This window comes from Mustela putorius, unplaced genomic scaffold, assembly GCF_011764305.1.
Source record: "Mustela putorius furo isolate JIRA1106 unplaced genomic scaffold, ASM1176430v1.1 tig00003983_pilon_pilon_pilon, whole genome shotgun sequence".
In the NCBI taxonomy this organism is placed as follows: Eukaryota; Metazoa; Chordata; class Mammalia; order Carnivora; family Mustelidae; genus Mustela; species Mustela putorius.
The window spans coordinates 19,798,499-19,816,145 of NW_025422123.1; the positions used below are offsets into that span (position 1 = coordinate 19,798,499).

Genomic DNA, 17,647 nt, shown 5'->3' on the forward strand with positions numbered 1-17,647 from the left:
GGCTCAAGTGAACTACAGATCCTGATAAAAAATCAGCTAGCTTCTTCCAAAAGTCCTGCATCCTTTATTCTGTTCACTATTCTTGAACTCCTTTCTTTCTTTTTAAAGATTCTTTCTTTTTTTAAAGATTTTATTTATTTATTTGACAGAGATCACAAGTAGGCAGAGAGGCAGGTGCTGGCGGGGTTGTTGGGGGGGGGGGAGCCGGCTCCCTGCTGAGCAGAGAGCCCAATGCCAGGGGTTTAATCCCAGCATCCTGAGATCATGACCAGAGCCATAGGCAGAGGCTTTAAACCACTGAGCCACCCAGGTGCCCTGAACTCCTTTCTTTCTTGATTCATACCTTCTCTTTTGCTTGTTCATGGCATTTTCTTTCCTGCCCTTTTTTTTTTTTTTTAAGATTTTATTTATTCATTTGACACAGAGAGAGAGATCACAAGCAGGCAGAGAGGCAGGCAGAGAGAGAAGGTGAAACAGGCTCCCCGCTGAGCAGAGAGCCTGATGTGGGGCTCGATCCCAGGACCCTGAGATCATGACCCGAGCTGAATGAAGGCAGAGGCTTTACCCACTGAGCCACCCAGGTGTCCTTCTTTCCTGCCCTTTTTTCTCTCATTTCTTCTTTCTGTATTTACTTCTCTATCTCCTCTTCAGTTTTTTACAGGGTTCAGGCCGAGTTAGTTGTTTAAAGTAATGGGTAGTTTTTGTTTTGTTTTATTTTGCTATTGATTCAGTAAAATTTTATATTTTCTTAATTTTTAAAATTTGTGAATTAATGAGTTGTGACTATAGACAGTGAAACTTAGGTATTTCACATCCAAATGCATGTTTTGCCCTTCAAATTAATCACTTCGTGGGTTTTACTCAAATTTCAAAGCACTGTTTGTCTGCAGACCACCTACATGTAACTTCAGCCATCACCTGTGTTTGCGGATCTTTGTCCCTTTGATGGTGCGGTTAGTGTTGGGACAGGGTAAGAACTGGGTTCTTGAATAAGAATAAGGTTATGGATTGGCCTGGGCAAGATCATAGCTCTGTGTGAAAGGGAAGTGTGACCGTGAAGTAAGGCTACTGTGTTGGCTGTGCTGCTCAGCTGTGTGTCCCTGGGGGTGGGGGTGAGAGGTGCACAGATGTGCCTTTCAGCCCAGCTTTAAAGACTTTGCTTCTAGATACATTGTATCTGTTAAATGGCTTAACAGTTAAAATTTCCCATTTCCAAAGACATTTAGTTAGTCTTTTGGAGATGAATGTACAATTTCTCTTGGCCTTCGAAATACTAAAATAGCCCTTGGGACCTGCATTATTGTCACTGTGGACCTGCTGAACTCTGGAAACTCTAGGTTAAGAACCACTGGGGAATGGGTTTCCTAAGTGATGATTTTTTTTTAAAAATTTTATTTTTAAGTAATTTTTAAGATTTTAGTTTTTATTTTTTTTAAAGATTTTATTTATTTATTTGTCAGAGAGAGTGAGCGAGAGCAAGCACAGGCAGACAGAGTGGCAGGCAGAGTCAGAGGGAGAAGCAGGCTCTCTGCGGAGCAAGGAGCCCGATGTGGGACTCGATCCCATGACGCTGGGATGATGACCTGAGCCGAAGGCAGCTGCTTAACCAACTGAGCCACCCAGGCGTCCCTTAAGATTTTATTTTTAAGTAATCTTTATACCCAATGTGGGGCTCGAATTTGCAACCTTGAAGTCAGGAGTTGCATGCCCTACTGACTGAGCCAGCCTAAGTGATGATTTTAAAGAGTGCAAACACACACATACACACAGCCTCTTGCTAAACTTCACTATCTGTTAAAGAACCAGGTTGCTTCTCACTGGCAAATCGCTTGCGGGGGCCCCACAGTGGCTCATTTAGAGTTGGTTCTTTATCAGAAGCAGCTAGGAGTTGTTTTTTTATTTTATTTTTAAAATATTTTATTTATTTATATGACAGAGAGAGAGAGACACAACAAGAAGGAACTTCTGTTGGTGGGTGGGAGCTGGAGAAGCAGGCTTCCCGCTGAGCAGAAAGCCCCATTTGGGGCTTGATCCCAGCACCCTGGGATCATGACCTGAGCCGAAGGCAGAGGCTTAACAACTGAGCCATCCAGCTGCCCCCAGGAGTTGTTTTAAAACATGGATGCTAGGGCTCTATCTCCAGAGATTTGGATTTATTACATCAGTGTGGGACCCCAGGAATCTGTAATGTTTGCAGGTGACCCAGGTGAATGATGTTGGGTGATCCTGTGTCCACAGAATGAGAAACGCTGGTGTAGTGGGCTTTGAGACTCAAGAGACTTAGTGTTACGTGATTTTGGAAAGATGGCAAAGTTACTTAACATCCGTGAGCCTCGGTTTTGTCATTGTTTGAGAATGAGAATGGTGATAGTACGAAGGGAGGGCATTATGAGGAGTGCACTTACAATACACAAAGCGCCCAGCTCTGTTGGGTATAAACCGTGTTAATTACCTGTTGTTGGAAATAAAGGATCCCTATCCCTACTCTGAAGTTGGCATATTTGTCAGTGGGAGTATATAACTAACCGCTGAGGATAAGGATCGCATTTTGTGCTTTCTCCTGTGTTCTAGAGTCCAGTATTCTGTGGGGCACATGGGTGATGGCAGCCCCTTTGTTCTGCTTCATGCTGCTGTTTTTGGCACAGCCTGTAATTCCAAGTTCATAACCTGAGATTTGCCTGTCTCTTGTTTTACACTGTACCTTAGGGCTTCTTCCTCCTATGTACTTGCGTGTACACACATATACCACCCCCTCCCCCAACATACACACACAGCTGAGAGTGTCCTCAGGAGCTGTTTCTGAGGCCTTGCTCAAGTCTCATCCTCTCCCCTCAGGTCACTGAAACATGGTGACGGTTGTCTGTAGACCTGCCCTGCCAAGGCACAGGGACTCTCCAGAAGATACATTTGGCCTGTGCTTGTTCCACATACAGGGAAATGAATGTGTCAGTTTTCAATGGACAAATCTAGGTTAAATTCCCTTTCTCCTGTGACCACAGGAACGTGAAGACGGGGTGCCCTGTGCACAGTCAGTGGTCCCCATGAAATGTTTCCTCTTGGCCAACATGATCTTGATCTTCCGGAAAGACAGGCAGGCCACTTTTTACAACATGTTTTATTTTTATTTGTTTTTAATGCTAGCACTGAAAAATAATGCCTTGGTTTTGGCCCATGGTGCTGTCAAAACAAAACACTTCCTGTATCCCGATCTAAGCAGGTTTAACAAGTACCTAAGCATGTTGCTGCTTTTCGTTTTCATCTCCCCTTTGTAACTTTTGAAGTGGAACAACTCTGCATTCTTTTCTTGCTAATCATTTAAAATTTTAATTGAAAGTTCTGCTTTTATAACGTGAGTTCTTTTGGCAAATGCATGAAGGTGTGTCTAATGTAATTCAAGTTTCGAAGCAGTTTTAAAGTAAAAGAGGCTTTAGTCTTCATTGCCTTTGACGCTGGGCTATTAGATATTTTTAGCATGCAAATTATGGTGAGCATGGTACCAAAGGGCACTTTTTTTTCTTGTTTGGTATGTTTCCTCATTCTTGGGATGGTAATTATATTCAGGATAATTTAGCCTTGGACTACAAAATAGATGTTAGGTCTGTGTTCTTATTATATGGTAATGCTTCTGTTTGATACCTAACCGAAGATATAGACTTGTTTTAGGAATTGATCCCCATGATATCTCTCCCTGCAGGTCCTTGAATCTTAAGAAAGGAAACATGTGGGGAAGGAGAAATCAGAGATGGAAATTCTAAGTTCCTTGTGACTATAGAAATCTGTGAAAAGCCTTTTTATGTTCGTTTTGAATTACCAAAATCAAAGTAATGCTAAACTTGTTAATGCTTTTGAATATAGCTTTACTACAGTAGGATATATAAATAGCATATTACAGTTCCTTATTCCCAAGGATAAGATTTTTAAATGCTTTCAAGATTTTAAATATTTTCCAGGATACTTTGTAAACTAAATCTTTTCTTTGTAAATAACCTCATGCAGACTAGAGGGAAGGAGAAGGGACACAATGACACCTCTTCTTTCCTATTCCTGCACTACTTCTTGTGAATGCTTTCTCATGTGCCGGGCAATCTGACACAGCCTGAGTGTCCTCTAAAAATCCAGCTGTCTTCCTTTTTAAAAACGTGGTAGCACATTAGTTAAGACAAAAAGAGATAGCCAGGATTTTAATTAATGCTTTAACTTTAAAGCTAAAAAAATTTCATTTGGGTTAACATTTTTGATACTGGCAATTGAATTTGGGGCGGGAGTGCCTTTTTTTTTCTGGCCCTGACTGTGGGAGTGATATTGATGCCCATTTTGAAACTGACAAATACAGAAACATTTAAAGAGGCAGAAGAAAAAAGTCTCTTGTAAACCAGAGGTGGTGATTGTCTAACACCTCAGTTGCATGCCAGTTCCTGGCTCCCGAGCAAACCTAAAGTCGTCTTTCACCCTGAGCATCTAAGCTGCCACCTGGGCATTGCAGATGCCGCTCACGGGTCTTTATCTTTCCTGGACTCGGAGCTCCTTGAGGGAAGGGGCTGTAATTTTTATGTCCCTAAAATGTAGAGTAACGTAGGTATTCCAAAAGGATCATTTAAACCAAATTCCATTTATTTTAACTTAACAACATTTAGTTGCATGGAGTCAATACTGTAAGGATAATGCTTATTTTCTTTGAAATGTCTACTAATATTTTAAAGAGCATTTTATATCTTGAACCTGTAATACAGGCACATGGTAAAATATTAAGCCAATGAAGAAAGTGTGTGTAGTGGATAGTGGGTATCCCTTCCCTTTTCCCTAGGCCTGTACTTCTCTTCAGACCAGAAAGCTGCTTTTCTATTATTTTGTATCTTTCCAGAGATAGTCGTGGATATACAAGCATTAATACAAGTGATCTTTTAAAAGGCTGCTTCTGGGATGTAGGGCAATGGTAGATATATGAGTGAAATAGCCCTTTTGGAAGCCATTTCAGCAATATCTTTTAAAATTGAAAAATCAAGCCCAGCAATTCCATGGCATTCTGTTTTAAAAATAGAAATACCAGTGTGTCAAGATATATATGGAAGGATTTTTATTAATGCATTCCTGTGGTGGCGAAAGAACAAACAAACAAAAAATGAACAGGGGGGTTGGGGAGGAAGGAAAAGCAAATAAAATGAATGCTGTCAGGGAAATGGTGGAATAAATCATGATGCAAATGTGCCATGAGTCTTGTACAATCCTTACAAAGATGAGGTAGAGCTTTATTCCTTAGTTGTCATGGAGGATCTTTCTCGATACATTGTTTTGTAAGAAAAGAAAGGTGTAGGTTGCTTTGCACAGTAACTCTTTTTAACAGAACAGTGATAAACTCTAAGTGACCATGTGTCTGCATGTTTATGTGTGATGTGATGAGCATGGAGAAAGAGAAGGGAGGAATCAGAAATACTTCCTAAATTGTTTCTTCCTTTTTGAACATGCCTTTGAATCTTTCCTGGTGGAGTCAGCATCGTGGTCATACAAGTGATTTGCCAGATTTACTTCCTTTCACTTCTAGGAAGTGGCAGTGGGTACTTTAGTCCTCACTTAATCCTATTTCATCAGTGTTCTTATGTTCTGAGGTCTGAGTCATCTGAGGCAGAGCATCAGAACTCACCTAGGGCAGCTAAAGGCTCTGTGCAGCACATGTGGGGTCTGAAGCCATCTGGGAGGACACAGACCCCTCCAGGGGCAGTGAGCAGCACCAGGGAGGACTCGCCAGCCAGCTGCACTGCTGGGCGGAGAGACTGGGGAAGAGGCAGCGGTGACCAGCTTGGGGAATGATCAGAGGCCAGGTTAAAGCCCTGGAAGATCAAAGGAAAGAATTGCTGAGAGCCATAGAAGACGGAGGCAGTTAAGAGTCAGATGGTGACTGGGGTGTTGTGCTGGAAAAATGAGTTAGGTGGAAGTGCTGAGATGATGAGGGTTAATAAGGCAAAAGCAGTTTGCAGAACCGATGTTCAGATAGCTTTTCCGGGTTTACGTCTCAGCACGCCCCTTTGTTGCCAGTCACGTTTATCTTCTTATCCTTCCCTGGATTTATGCTTCTGGCAGGAAGGAGTGGGAGGTGGATGTCATTCAGCAGGGCCTTGAAAAGTACTTGAAGAAATGGCGTCCCTGCCTTTTCTTCACAGAAGTGCCTGAATGATGACTGGAGTGGATATGAAGTAAGCTGTGGGGGAGAAGTCTAAATTGCTGTTAGCAGAATCGTCAATATTTTAGGCCTGGATTGGGAAGGTACTTTATCTGTTCATGTATCTGTAAAGGAGTGCAAACCCTCCACTGCGTGGGCCAAAGAAATGTCAAGTCAGATGGAAGGGTGAGGTCAGTGGGGGCTCTGTGTGTTTGAAGGAATGTAAGCCACTGTCCTCTCTGTCCTTGAGTCAGCCCTACCCACACTTCCATCTAGTCTCATACTCAAAAAAAAAAAAAAAAAATTTCCAGTCCATTTAATTTACCTGGTTATGCTTTTGTAGAGATGTTATTTTTTGCCAAAACTTTGTAGAATGTGATCCCCAGAGAAGATACACCAGCCCAGGGCAAAAAACTGTCACTTCTTTCAGTCTGGGCATAATATTTTTATGAATGTAGTCCTAAAGCATATAGATATGCATATGTAGCTATTGGATTCATAGTGAGCTTATAGTTTAGTTAGTGTGTATACCTTTGGTTATGCAACTCTTAGAATCAACGCTGAGCTTTCTAGGTAAAGCCATCCCCAAGTTTTGTTCATGCATGCTGATTTGGGGTCAGGTCTCCATCATTCTGTACAGAATTTTAGTCTCCTTGGATCCAGTTGTAAGACTGCTTTTCTCAGGGCTCAATTTAATCTTGTTAGATTAGCACATTGGCTCTATAACTGCCTTTAAAGAGATCCTCTTCCATCTGATTTTTATACAACTTACTGACTCGTTTCAGGAACCCTGAAAGTGGAATAAAAGTGCCATCAAATGGAAAGAAGGTAGGAGCTGGAGACGGAACTGAGATGTCTCTTCTGCTGTGTGCTAGTTTTGACCTTCAGCAGATCGTCAGCTTCCTTGAACTTCCATCCCTATCCTCTTCCCTTGGTATAAAATGGGAAAATCTTTGTCTCACAAGCTTTTTATGAGGGTAAGGTGAGTCCATGTGTATAAAGCATGTAGTGCAGTTTTGCACATAGTAGGCACTCTGCTGATGAGTATCAGTGTCTTAAATTCATTAGTTAAAACCTGGGTCATAGCCCTGTAGTCGGTCCAACAGGTAGCTAATGAGCCCATTAGTCAGCATGCTTTGGGTTGACTTTGATTGTTGAACCAGCCTTGAGTCCCTCCATTTTATCCTTTGGCATTTTGTCTAGGAAACCGTAAGAGGTGCATACGCAGACATTGGTGCATTCCAGATGTTCTGTTGAGGGACTTAGGAAATTATTCTGATATAATATGCAAAAAAAAAAAAAGGGCAAGACATTGAATTGTACATAGAGTACAATCACAGTTTGGTAAGAAGACAGTTTTAAAGTGAAACAGAAGTGAGTAGGGGAAAAGAACAAGGCAACGCACTAGAAGGTCAATGCTATTATTACATAGAAGGATCTCCTTCAGGCTCTGTTAACTTACTTGATCTTCCGGTGTCAGAGCTTATCTTCTGTCATTTAGAGAACACTTAAGAATCTGTCACTTGCACCACGCTTTCTTTGAACAATTGAAAGCAAGTTATTTTTTTTCTTTACTTTGTAATAGAGTTCACTGTTGAGCTTTCACTATGGAAAATCATTTGTGTTAATGCTGTGCCTCACTTGAATGCCCTGTAGATTCTCACATGCCTGCCTCAGACCCAAGAAACTCTCTAGCATTTGCTTTTTCTCTACAGGCAGAGGTGGATACAGCTCTCCTGGGCTCTAGCATGGGCACTTTGCTTTTGTGGGCCCCTTCCCCCATAAAATTATTATTGGTCATATTTTGTGTTTGTGATAGACAAATAAAATTCAGGCTGGATTCATTGTTACTTTATCCATTTTTTCCCTTTTCACCTTCAAAGACAATAAAGCGTTTTTGAGCACCCCTCCAAGTATCCTGGACTCTCAGCCCTATGCCTTCCCTGCCTAAAGGCTGAGTCACCCGACTCGCCTTTGTACCTGTCACTCGCAGACTCCATTGTACCTGTCACTGAGAGCTCCCACTGCTTTTTGAGGGGCACACAATTTATGATGGTGGTACTGTTCTGTTTTGTATCTCCTCTACTCTGAGAATATGGGATGGTCTTGGTAACTATCTGAGAAATAATCTCTTGCTTTTTCCTTTTTAATACATTCTCTTTACTCCTTCTCAGGTTATTGTGCCTTGGTAACCTTTCCCAGATTCTATGCAGATTCATGCCCTACTAAAGATGGCTGGAAAGGAGGTTTTTTTTCAGTTAACTGCTCTGGCCCATGTTATTAACACTGCATTGCAAGATTGACTTTGGAAACACGTCAAGGTTAATGCTCTGCTTTCTAATGCTAGGCTTTTTAAAAAATTTTAAAATATATATGGTATATATGATTGTTTCCTTCCCTCCTCTTTTGAATGGGGCCAATCAAAAGTGCTTAGGCTTTGTCAGTGATTATTTTGAAATAAATTTATTACAGGAAATATAATTACCGCACTTGTCATGAATTGAAATACCACTTTCTCTTTGTTCCTACCCCAGCTGTATATTTCTAGGTCCTGTAAGAATAGCTCATCCACTGTTAAAATGTCAGGTGGCCAGTAAAGAGTACAGATCCTTGACAAGAAGAACATAGCAATCGAGGGAAGAAAATTGCAGAGGAGTTGGGGAGGATACAGCAATAGCAAAGGCTCCGATGCCAGAGAGAGACCAAAGAATGTGGTTAAAACTTGCCTCTTGAGTGTTCAAACAGATGGGCAACACTAAAATAAAGGCCCATGAAAAGCTAGTGAAAGCTCACTCATTCAAGTACACCCTTGGAATGGAAGAGGTCAAGGCAAAATCAGGTGAGGCTTATTCTATCAGTCTTTCTGTAGTCCGGAATGTTGTTGGTATTTCCATTATTCTCCTAAGTAATGACTTTGAGCAGTGAAAGCATGTCTTCCTCGAGGTTGCCAGGGAGGGCAAGTTTTCAGTGCTTGTAGGGTGGCCAGGCTGATAGCCAGGTCCTACTAGATGCATGGACAGTGAAGCAGTTGGTTCACATTTTGATTGTGGTTCGCTCAGGATTACCAGACAAATGGCCTCCTCCCTGTGGCTGGCAAAGTATTGAGATCTCCTTGACTGTAACTGAATTCTCCTTCCATTTTTTCCATTCTGGGTCCTGGTACTATATGGTTCTTCATAATGCAACGGAACAATGGCTTCATGGGGAATACACTTCTCTGTGGTGTCTTGTTCTTGTAGACATTTAACCCACATGTATATTCCAGGGAGGTATGAACTCATTCCTATCTGTAGGGAAGGCTGAGCCCAGTTAGAGGGTGAGCCTTTTAGGTGCTAGAAGCGGTGTTTGAGCAAACCCTATTATATGATGTGTCCTTTGGCTCTTCCAGCTCAGCCATCACAAAGACACGAAAATAGATTGGATGCTAGAATGCATCTCCCAAGTTCAGACTTTTAAGGTTTCCTGAACTCTCCATCTTCCCTGATCCTCATTACGATCAGAGTTAAAGCAATGGTCATTTGTTCTCTGTCTGAGACATTTCGGCACTTCACTCAGAAATGTCTCTCCCACTCTCAATGTTCTCATCTAGGAGGCTTATTTTTAAAATTTAAAAATGGGGGGGGGGTGCGCCGGGGTGGCTCAGTGGGTTAAAGCCTCTGCCTTTCGACTCGGGTCATGATCCCAGGGTTCTGGGATCTAGCCCCGCATCTGGCTCTCTGCTCAGCAGGGAGCCTGCTTCCCTTACTCGCTCTCTGTCTGCCTCTCTGCCTACTTGTGATCTCTGTCTGTCAAATAAATAAAATCTTAAAAAAAAAATTTAAAAATAGGACAAGGGGCTTCTGTTAGCATAGAAAATATTATTAATAAGAATCAATTAAAATTCCATATTTAAAAATTCTTTATAACTCATAAGGAAGGATGCGAATCCTTCCATAAAGAATGTATCGCAGCATTTGTCCTCATGAAAAAGCCAAGTCAATGATGCTGTCTTGCCACACTCTTTTCTCCCTCCGTCCAGTATTCAAGGAAAGTAGTGCTGTTTTTTTGCTACCTGACTTCGTCAGTGTTTCCTCTTTTTCTCCAAGGGATGTGACATCATGTTCTGACATGAATTTTGGATGCTGTCTTCTGACCCCAGATAACCTGTAGATTGCTTTGCTGCTTCTTGCAAATACTGGACTTGGTACTAGGTAATTGTAGGCCAGAGTGCATATCACAAACTGTTATCTAAGAACCTTGGTGGATTTTGAGTGGGAGGAGGAGATTATGGTAGGGAAATAGTGATTGTAGAATCTTAGGGTCAGAAAGACACTTTCTAGATCAATTGTCCATCGGATTTATCAGTTTGCTTCATAAAACCATACAAAGTAGTCCTCTGGGCTGTGCCTACACTGAGGGTTCACTGTATTCTCAGGACCCTGTCACATTTTAGCTCAGTTTATAGAGGGACATTTTTCTGACTTAAGTTTCCTGCCCCTGGGCCATACCAAACAAGTCTCATCCTTTGATGATCGTGTGACAAGCCTTCGAATATTTAGAGGCCATTTGACATTCCCTGCAAATCTTCTCTCCTGACCCACTTTCAGCTCTTCACAGGTTGTGACCAACTCTTATCACTAGCTTTGCTGTTCTGGTGACTCTGTACTGAGCATGGTCTGGTATCCTGGCAAGTACTCACTTTTGCCTGGCAACCATACATGGAGAAGATGTGTGAAGTTTTCCTTACACTTTTGATTTGTGTGGTTTTTAGGAATGCTTCATGATAGTAGTAGCTTCCAAATCTTGAATATGTAATGGGGGAGGAATACACTTTGGTTGTAAAGTTTCATGGGTCTACACGGAGGAAGAAATGTTTGAAAAGTGACCAGGTTCTAAAATTTGGCTGCCTTGCCTTAAAAATATACTTATATAGGAGCCTGCTACTTTGGGCAGCTGGTTGGTCCTCTTAGGCCGTGGAATCTGGATGCCATGTTAGGCTCAACCTCTCTTATTCAGCGAACTCTCTCTACTGCTGCTGTTTTAAAAATTAACACTGGGAATTGGCAGACAAGTCTTTGGTGTGGAAAATAGGGAGTCTTATAAACATTATAGGTATGCTTTCTGTCCCTGGAGGTATAGAAACAGGGTAAGTTCATAGTGGCTTTAGAAACAAAGAATTTTTTTGCCAAATAGCATTAAAAGTTGTACTGAGTCAGCATTCAGAAATAGAGCAGCAGTGGGTGGGGAGATGGAAGACCTTTATGAAGAGGAAGGGAGCTGTGTTATTTGTTTATAAAAGCAGGTCTAGAATCGTGTTTCCAGAACTTGGCTGCTCAGTAGAATCACCTGGGGAACTTTATAAATGAAAGTGCATCAGCCCCAGTGCAGGCTCAGACTCTCTGAGGATGGAGTCTTGGAACCTGAGGCTTATGCTAAGAACTGGTTTGCTGGGGCAAGTGGGGGACAGGAGATAGCCCAGCTTTTAGGACCATAAACTGAATTGTCTTTAAGCTATTCTAAAAGTAGGACTTTTTATACTTTGTTGTTCTACTTTCTGGTTTCTTATGGTATATACTTTTTTATTGCCTATGTTTTTCCATTCTCCTTCTCTGGTTATTGCTGGCTTCTACCCCTTGGATTAACTTCCTGGCTAACATCCTGAAGGATGTTTCAGGCAGAGGAAGGGCATGATCACAGTTGCCTTTCTTCTCCTGGCTCATCTGTATGACTATTCTTTTTCATCTGGGGCTGCCTCTGCCGCCTGGTGACACTCTGCTGCATGTGCACACGTGTGCGTGTTCGGGTATAACCCCCACCCTCTCCCCCACAGGAGCTTCTTTGGCTAATTGCACCTTCCATCATGAAATTTTAATACCACAGATGTACTGTGAACCCAGACCATTGTCATAGGTAAGACTTTTAAAATTACCCCACCATTAATTGTCATCCTCTTGGGGACTCTATCATCCCTGTAATGAATGCATGGTTTAACCCTGACTCTACCTCAGGGAAGGCATACTTCGGTGATTCTAACCTGTAGCCAGGTTGGAGACCCAGTAGTCAAAGCTAGTGTTCCCAAAATTTACTTGATCAAAAGAGTTAACTGGGAGTGCTTGTTAAACTCTCAGATCCCCAAGCCCTTTATTCTGAAGATGGTGAATGACTAGGTCTGAGGTGGGACCTAGGAATCCATGCTTAATAAATGCCCCAGTAATTATTAAAATTTGGATGGTTTGGTTCTCTCCATTCTGACACAAAAGCCGCTCCTCCCTTCCCCCCTGTTTTCCTGACTCGAGGTTGTGGGTGTGGGGCTAGTGTTGCTTACAGAGCATAGATAGGCTCTAAGTATCCTGAATTAAGATGTAGCATTCATTTTCTAGTAAGTATTTTAATAAAAAAACAGCCAAAATAGTGTTAGGCCACTTCACGGACAACCTCAGGTCGAGTATTTATTGTGTAGCCGAGCTGTGGTAGGTGTTCCGAGGGGCATGGTGGTGTGTAATACCCCAAAGGCTTATTCACCTAGTGGAAGAGCACGGACAAAATGTTCTGAGGAATGGTTTGAATTTTGCCCGGGTGATAGGGTAGAAAAGCTTCCGAGAGGGTGTAGCATTTTAAGGCTGAGTAAGATGTTGATAGCCGGAAAAGGGTGTTTGGAACAGGGAAGGCTGATGCATAGCAGGTGAGTCACTGGGGCTAGAAGTGGGGTGCACGGGTCTGTGGGTGTGGCAGCTGACCTTAGAACGACCATGAGGGCAGTTGTGGGGCAGAAGGTAGATCGGACAGGACACTGGACTGGCAGCCAGAGAGGCTGCATGCAGGTGTGGCCTGAAGGGCCATGTTGCCTTTCTAAAGTTCAGTTCGTAATGACTGATTGCTCACTGGCTGGTTCTTTGGTGGCATGACACAGAAGAAGGCAGTTTATAAGTTGTCAAAACCTACAAAAACCTTGATGGTGGGTAATATAGAATATGCCCAGGTTAAGGGTTCTCTGAATAGAGATTAAGAAGGAGTTTGTACTCTGTTCTGGGACTAGTGGACAGCCCTTGGAAACTTTTGAGAAGACACATTTATACTGCTATGGGTCGAGTAGACTTCCAGGCTCACTTGAAAGCTTAATCATGGCAAGTAATGTTGTTTCTATGCATATGGGTGTGTGTTCCTAGCTTCCGTCTGTGACCTACAAATGAGTGTTTGGAACATAACCCAATTGAGAGTTGGAAGCTCTCGTTTAAAGGCCAACGAAAAGCAACATGGATAATTGGTGTCACCTGCTTTCCTTCCTTCCTTTTTCATAGTTAAAATCAAAGGCTGTTGGCACTGGAAAGGAAGCCCAGGGATCTAGTTGCAGGACCAGGACTGAAGGAATCCTGCCTCAGCGCAGCCCCCTGCAGTGCCGAACCAGGCAGGCTACCCCCCAGGAGAGCTGGTGAGCTGAGCTGTGGGCTGCCCAGAAGTCTCCGATGCACACAGCATCTTCCTCGTGATAGGGCGTCCCAGCCCTCCCTTCCCACCCTGTGTTCTGTTTGTGCCCAGGTCAGATCCACCTTGAGTCTTGACTTGCTTTGCACACTCTGAGCTTCCCCGAAATCCATACAGCCCTTTCTTGTTTCAGTTTACTTTTCTGCTTTATTTTGTTTTTAATGATTTGATTATGATGAATGATTTGATGAAACAGTTGTTTTGAATTTACTTGCTGTATTTGCATAGTAGCTTGAGTACTTGGTTGCATGTGGGTTACTGGACTTGCTGGCTAGTACTTACGGTCTCTTCTTGAGGCGCTTTAAGCTTTGGGCTCCAGCCACCTAGCCATCTCTTGATTTATTTGTATAATGACTTTTTGTTTGTGGTCCTTCTCTCCTTTCGAAAATGAAAGAAGTCTAAAAAGAAAGAAGTCTAAAAAAAGTCTTGTATTGGCATGATTCTTGTTCAGCATTGAGCTCCATCCTAACCATACACTCCAAAGGCAGCAGGACGTCTAATTGGATCTGAGTGTCTTAGATTTGAAGAGTCTCACTAACTTGGATATAGAGGAGGGTGTGTGAATGTGGTGGCCTAAGAGTAGTGGTAGCTTACATTTATTAAACATTTCTTGCATGCCAGGCACTGTTCTAAACGCTTAACCTGCATTCACTCATGTAATTATCCCTACAGTTCTGTGAGAGAGAGATTATAGCTTTTATTACCCCCTTTTACTGTTGAGGAAGCCGAGGCATGGATAGGCAAAGCAACTCATTTGAACTCACACAACCAACCAGTAAATCAGGGAATTGGGATTACAGACCTTGGATTCCACCGTGCTTCTTGGCCCTACTGTTTACAGTAGACAGGTGGACACACCTCTGTAAACTGAGTCCAGGGATGTAAACTCTCTGTGGTCCAGGTTCATTATTTGTGAAATTAAAGTGGTCGCCTGGCTCAGAGTTAAAGGAGTAAGTGACATTATGTATGTAGACTAGTACCTACCACTTTGGAAGCGTTTCTCATTATTTGAGAGCTGCTTTTGTAAAAAGTTGTGTTGGAAAGTTTTTGAAATTAGACTTGTCGAAGTCGGCTCTCATAATGTAGCATTTTAATTTTAAATTGCTTTAATCCATGCATAGGAGATATTCTTTCTTCAAAGAAGTCCTTGATGAGTCATTCCTCAGGATTGCCAGACTGTGGAAGGTGCTTTCCAGGGAGAAAAGGGGGCAGTGGTACCAGGTCAGGGCCAACCCCCATTGGTGCTGATGATATGGGATAGTGAGCCACAACACAGAAAAATGAATTATAGGTATCTGGATAGAAAGCTCGACTCAGCTGGGAACAGGAGGCGGGGCCAGTAGCACAGAAGTCTGGGAACCCAGAACTCCTCACGACATTGTATGGAGCCGGGTTCATGGAATTTTGTCTGGATGCTTGGAGCTGTTGGTTATTTCCTGGAGGTCTAGGAATGGAAGGAAAGCTGTTGTCCCTCATACTTTATTTTGGGATTCTTCATTTCCTTTAGGATTCCTACCTTTCCTTTTTTCTTGAATGTTTCTAAGCTGTTCTTGCTGATTTCATGTCACAAAGAGATTTCTGATTCTTGAGAACTCCTGAGGGGGTGATGTTCTGAATGAATAAGTGCTTGGTTTGTGGCCTTCATCCCAGGGAGCCAGCTGGTCATCCATACAAGCCCACTGACAGAAAGTTTTTAAAGAGCTTCGTCACAATGAAAGAACCGTGTCCTTAGATGGATGCTGTGGTTAGCAAATGGAGTGGTTCCTTGTGTGGCCTATAGGCCACCATGTAGCACTGTGGTACATTCCTTTGTGTGTGTGTGTGTGTGTGTGTGTGTGTGTGTTGAGGTGTATATCCTTACATTAAATGAGCACCAGGAATGTCAGGTTGGCCTCTTACTAAGTTTGCTGGTAAACAGTAAAAATAAAATTTAAAGAATCTCAGAAAGAGCAGCTTAAAGATGCAGCTCTGAGAGAGCTTTTCCTTTCCTCGCCACAAAGAAAGCAGACTTGTTAGGCTTTAGCATTTGATGAGGGGTAACTGCAGACCATGGGAGTTGAGCAGAATCAGTTGGACACTAATGGTTTCTCTTGTTCCTTAAACAGTAGGGCGATTCAGAAAGTTTTCAAAATTAGGCCTTGTGTTTGTGGTTCTTCATCTGGATTAATATTAGAATTTAATATTTAGTTCAGTTTGTGGGGTGAAAATGTAGCGATCAGCATGAGCTCTGTTTTGTTTTTGCATAACTGTTTGTGAGTTGCTAGGGAGTCTACTCTCAGTTTTTTCCATCTTGCTTTTCACAACTGTTTTGGTCAGCCAGTAGGAAACTGTGTGAATTTAGTGTGTGTGAGAAATTTAAATCAGAGAGGACTATTTTAACGATGCAAGGCTGCTCTTAGAAGAGCTATAAACACTTTGGAAGGCAAACGTGTCTAGGTAGAGGGACAGTCTTCGACTAAAATTACTTCATTACACAATTTTAATCTTAAAATATGATTCTAGAAACGCCAAAATGTATGTGGTAGCTCATATGTATCTAGAATATGTAGAAAATGTTTTAGGGCAATTAAAACCCTTCTCCACTATTAAATTGATCATCATGTTTCTAAATGCCCGAATCTGGTTAGGGCCTAACAGTGACCTCTTAGCCTATGCAGAGATCAAGTCACACATTTAAATTATTTGGAGTCCCATGAGACTTCAGTAGGTCTGCGTCTGGATGCTTGGGTTATTTGTTCTTTTAATGTTTGCTATATTTTATGGCTTGGTGATACACTCCCGCCTCTTTTGGAAAAGGACCCTGGCAATTCCTTGAAACTCACTCTCCCAAATAAATATAGTAACATCCTGATGGCTGCTGCAGGGCTCCCTCGTAAGCCATGCTGCAGTTGGTTGGAGATGGGTGCATGGCTGCAGGATGCCCAAATGCCGTATGTGCTAAGTGGTTAGTGAGACCCTTCCCCCAGCCCTTTAAGATCTCTCGATAAATAAGTACACACTAAAGTGCTGTTAAATGTTGCCTTAGAAGATTACGGTCCATTCTTGAATGATCACACTTTGGTAACTCAGATTAATTTTTGAAATACCATGTCAGTGACTGAATCCCTCCATTTCTTTCTTGCTGTCTGGAAAGATCAAATGTTCGCTGGGGAGGGTGTCCATTTAATGTTCAGGAGACAAGAAACAGTAAGTCACGGGCAGTTCAAGATCATCTCTGCTTCCAAGGTAAGGACGCATCGGTGTTGCCCATCTTTTTTCTTAGCTGAGCCTGGTACTTCAGAAGAACTGCTTGCCGATCCACATGTTGATGTATTTCCTGGGAAAATTCAGAAACAGTCTTCTCAACATTTCCCTGAATAATCCATAATCCATTCTTTTTTTTTTTTTTTTAAGATTTTATTTATTTACTTGACAGAGATCACAAGTAGGCAGAGAGGCAGGCAGAGAGAGAGGAGAAAGCAGGCTCCCTGCTGAGCATAGAGCACGATGTGGGGCTCGATCCCAGGACCCTGAGATCATGACCTGAGCCGAAGGCAGAGGCTTAACCCACTGAGCCACCCAGGCGCCCCTGAATAATCCATTCTTATGAATGGATTCATAGGAACCTTTCAAAGGAATCTGATTCATAGGAATTTTTGATTTTTTTTTTCATTTTTAAATTAATTTTTTATTTTTTATAAACATATATTTTTATCCCCAGGGGTACAGGTCTGTGAATCGCCAGGTTTACACACTTCACAGCACTCACCAAAGCACATACCCTCCCCAATGTCCATAATCCCACCCCCTTCTCCCAAACCCCCTCCCCCCAGCAACCCTCAGTTTGTTTTGTGAGATTAAGAGTCACTTATGGTTTGTCTCCCTCCCAATCCCATCTTGTTTCATTGATTCTTCTCCTACCCACTTAAGCCCCCATGTTGATTTTCTTATTGGTGTGGCGTGACTGACCATAAAACACCCTAGTTGACTTTTAAAAATTTAACCTGAAAGAACATAACATGTAGTTTATGACAAGAGGCATTTATCCTTTTG

At 42.3% G+C, this 17,647-nt stretch overlaps 1 protein-coding gene across 4 annotated transcripts in view; it reads left to right on the forward strand.

Moving 5' to 3' along the window:
* Positions 1–17,647, forward strand: part of LRRC1 (leucine rich repeat containing 1) — a 131,257-nt gene that overhangs the window by 18,337 nt on the left and 95,273 nt on the right. Inside the window, exon 2 of one of the 4 annotated variants that reach the window (XM_013045517.2) lies at positions 6,940–6,982. The exons of 1 other annotated variant lie outside the window; for it this stretch is intronic. In XM_013045517.2, coding sequence (XP_012900971.1) covers positions 6,940–6,982 — 43 coding nt within the window. Of the gene's footprint in view, positions 1–6,939; positions 6,983–7,026; positions 7,132–8,765; positions 8,994–17,647 lie in introns of those variants that run through there. 2 more of the 4 variants (XM_013045519.2, XM_045071091.1) reach the window with 2 other exon arrangements.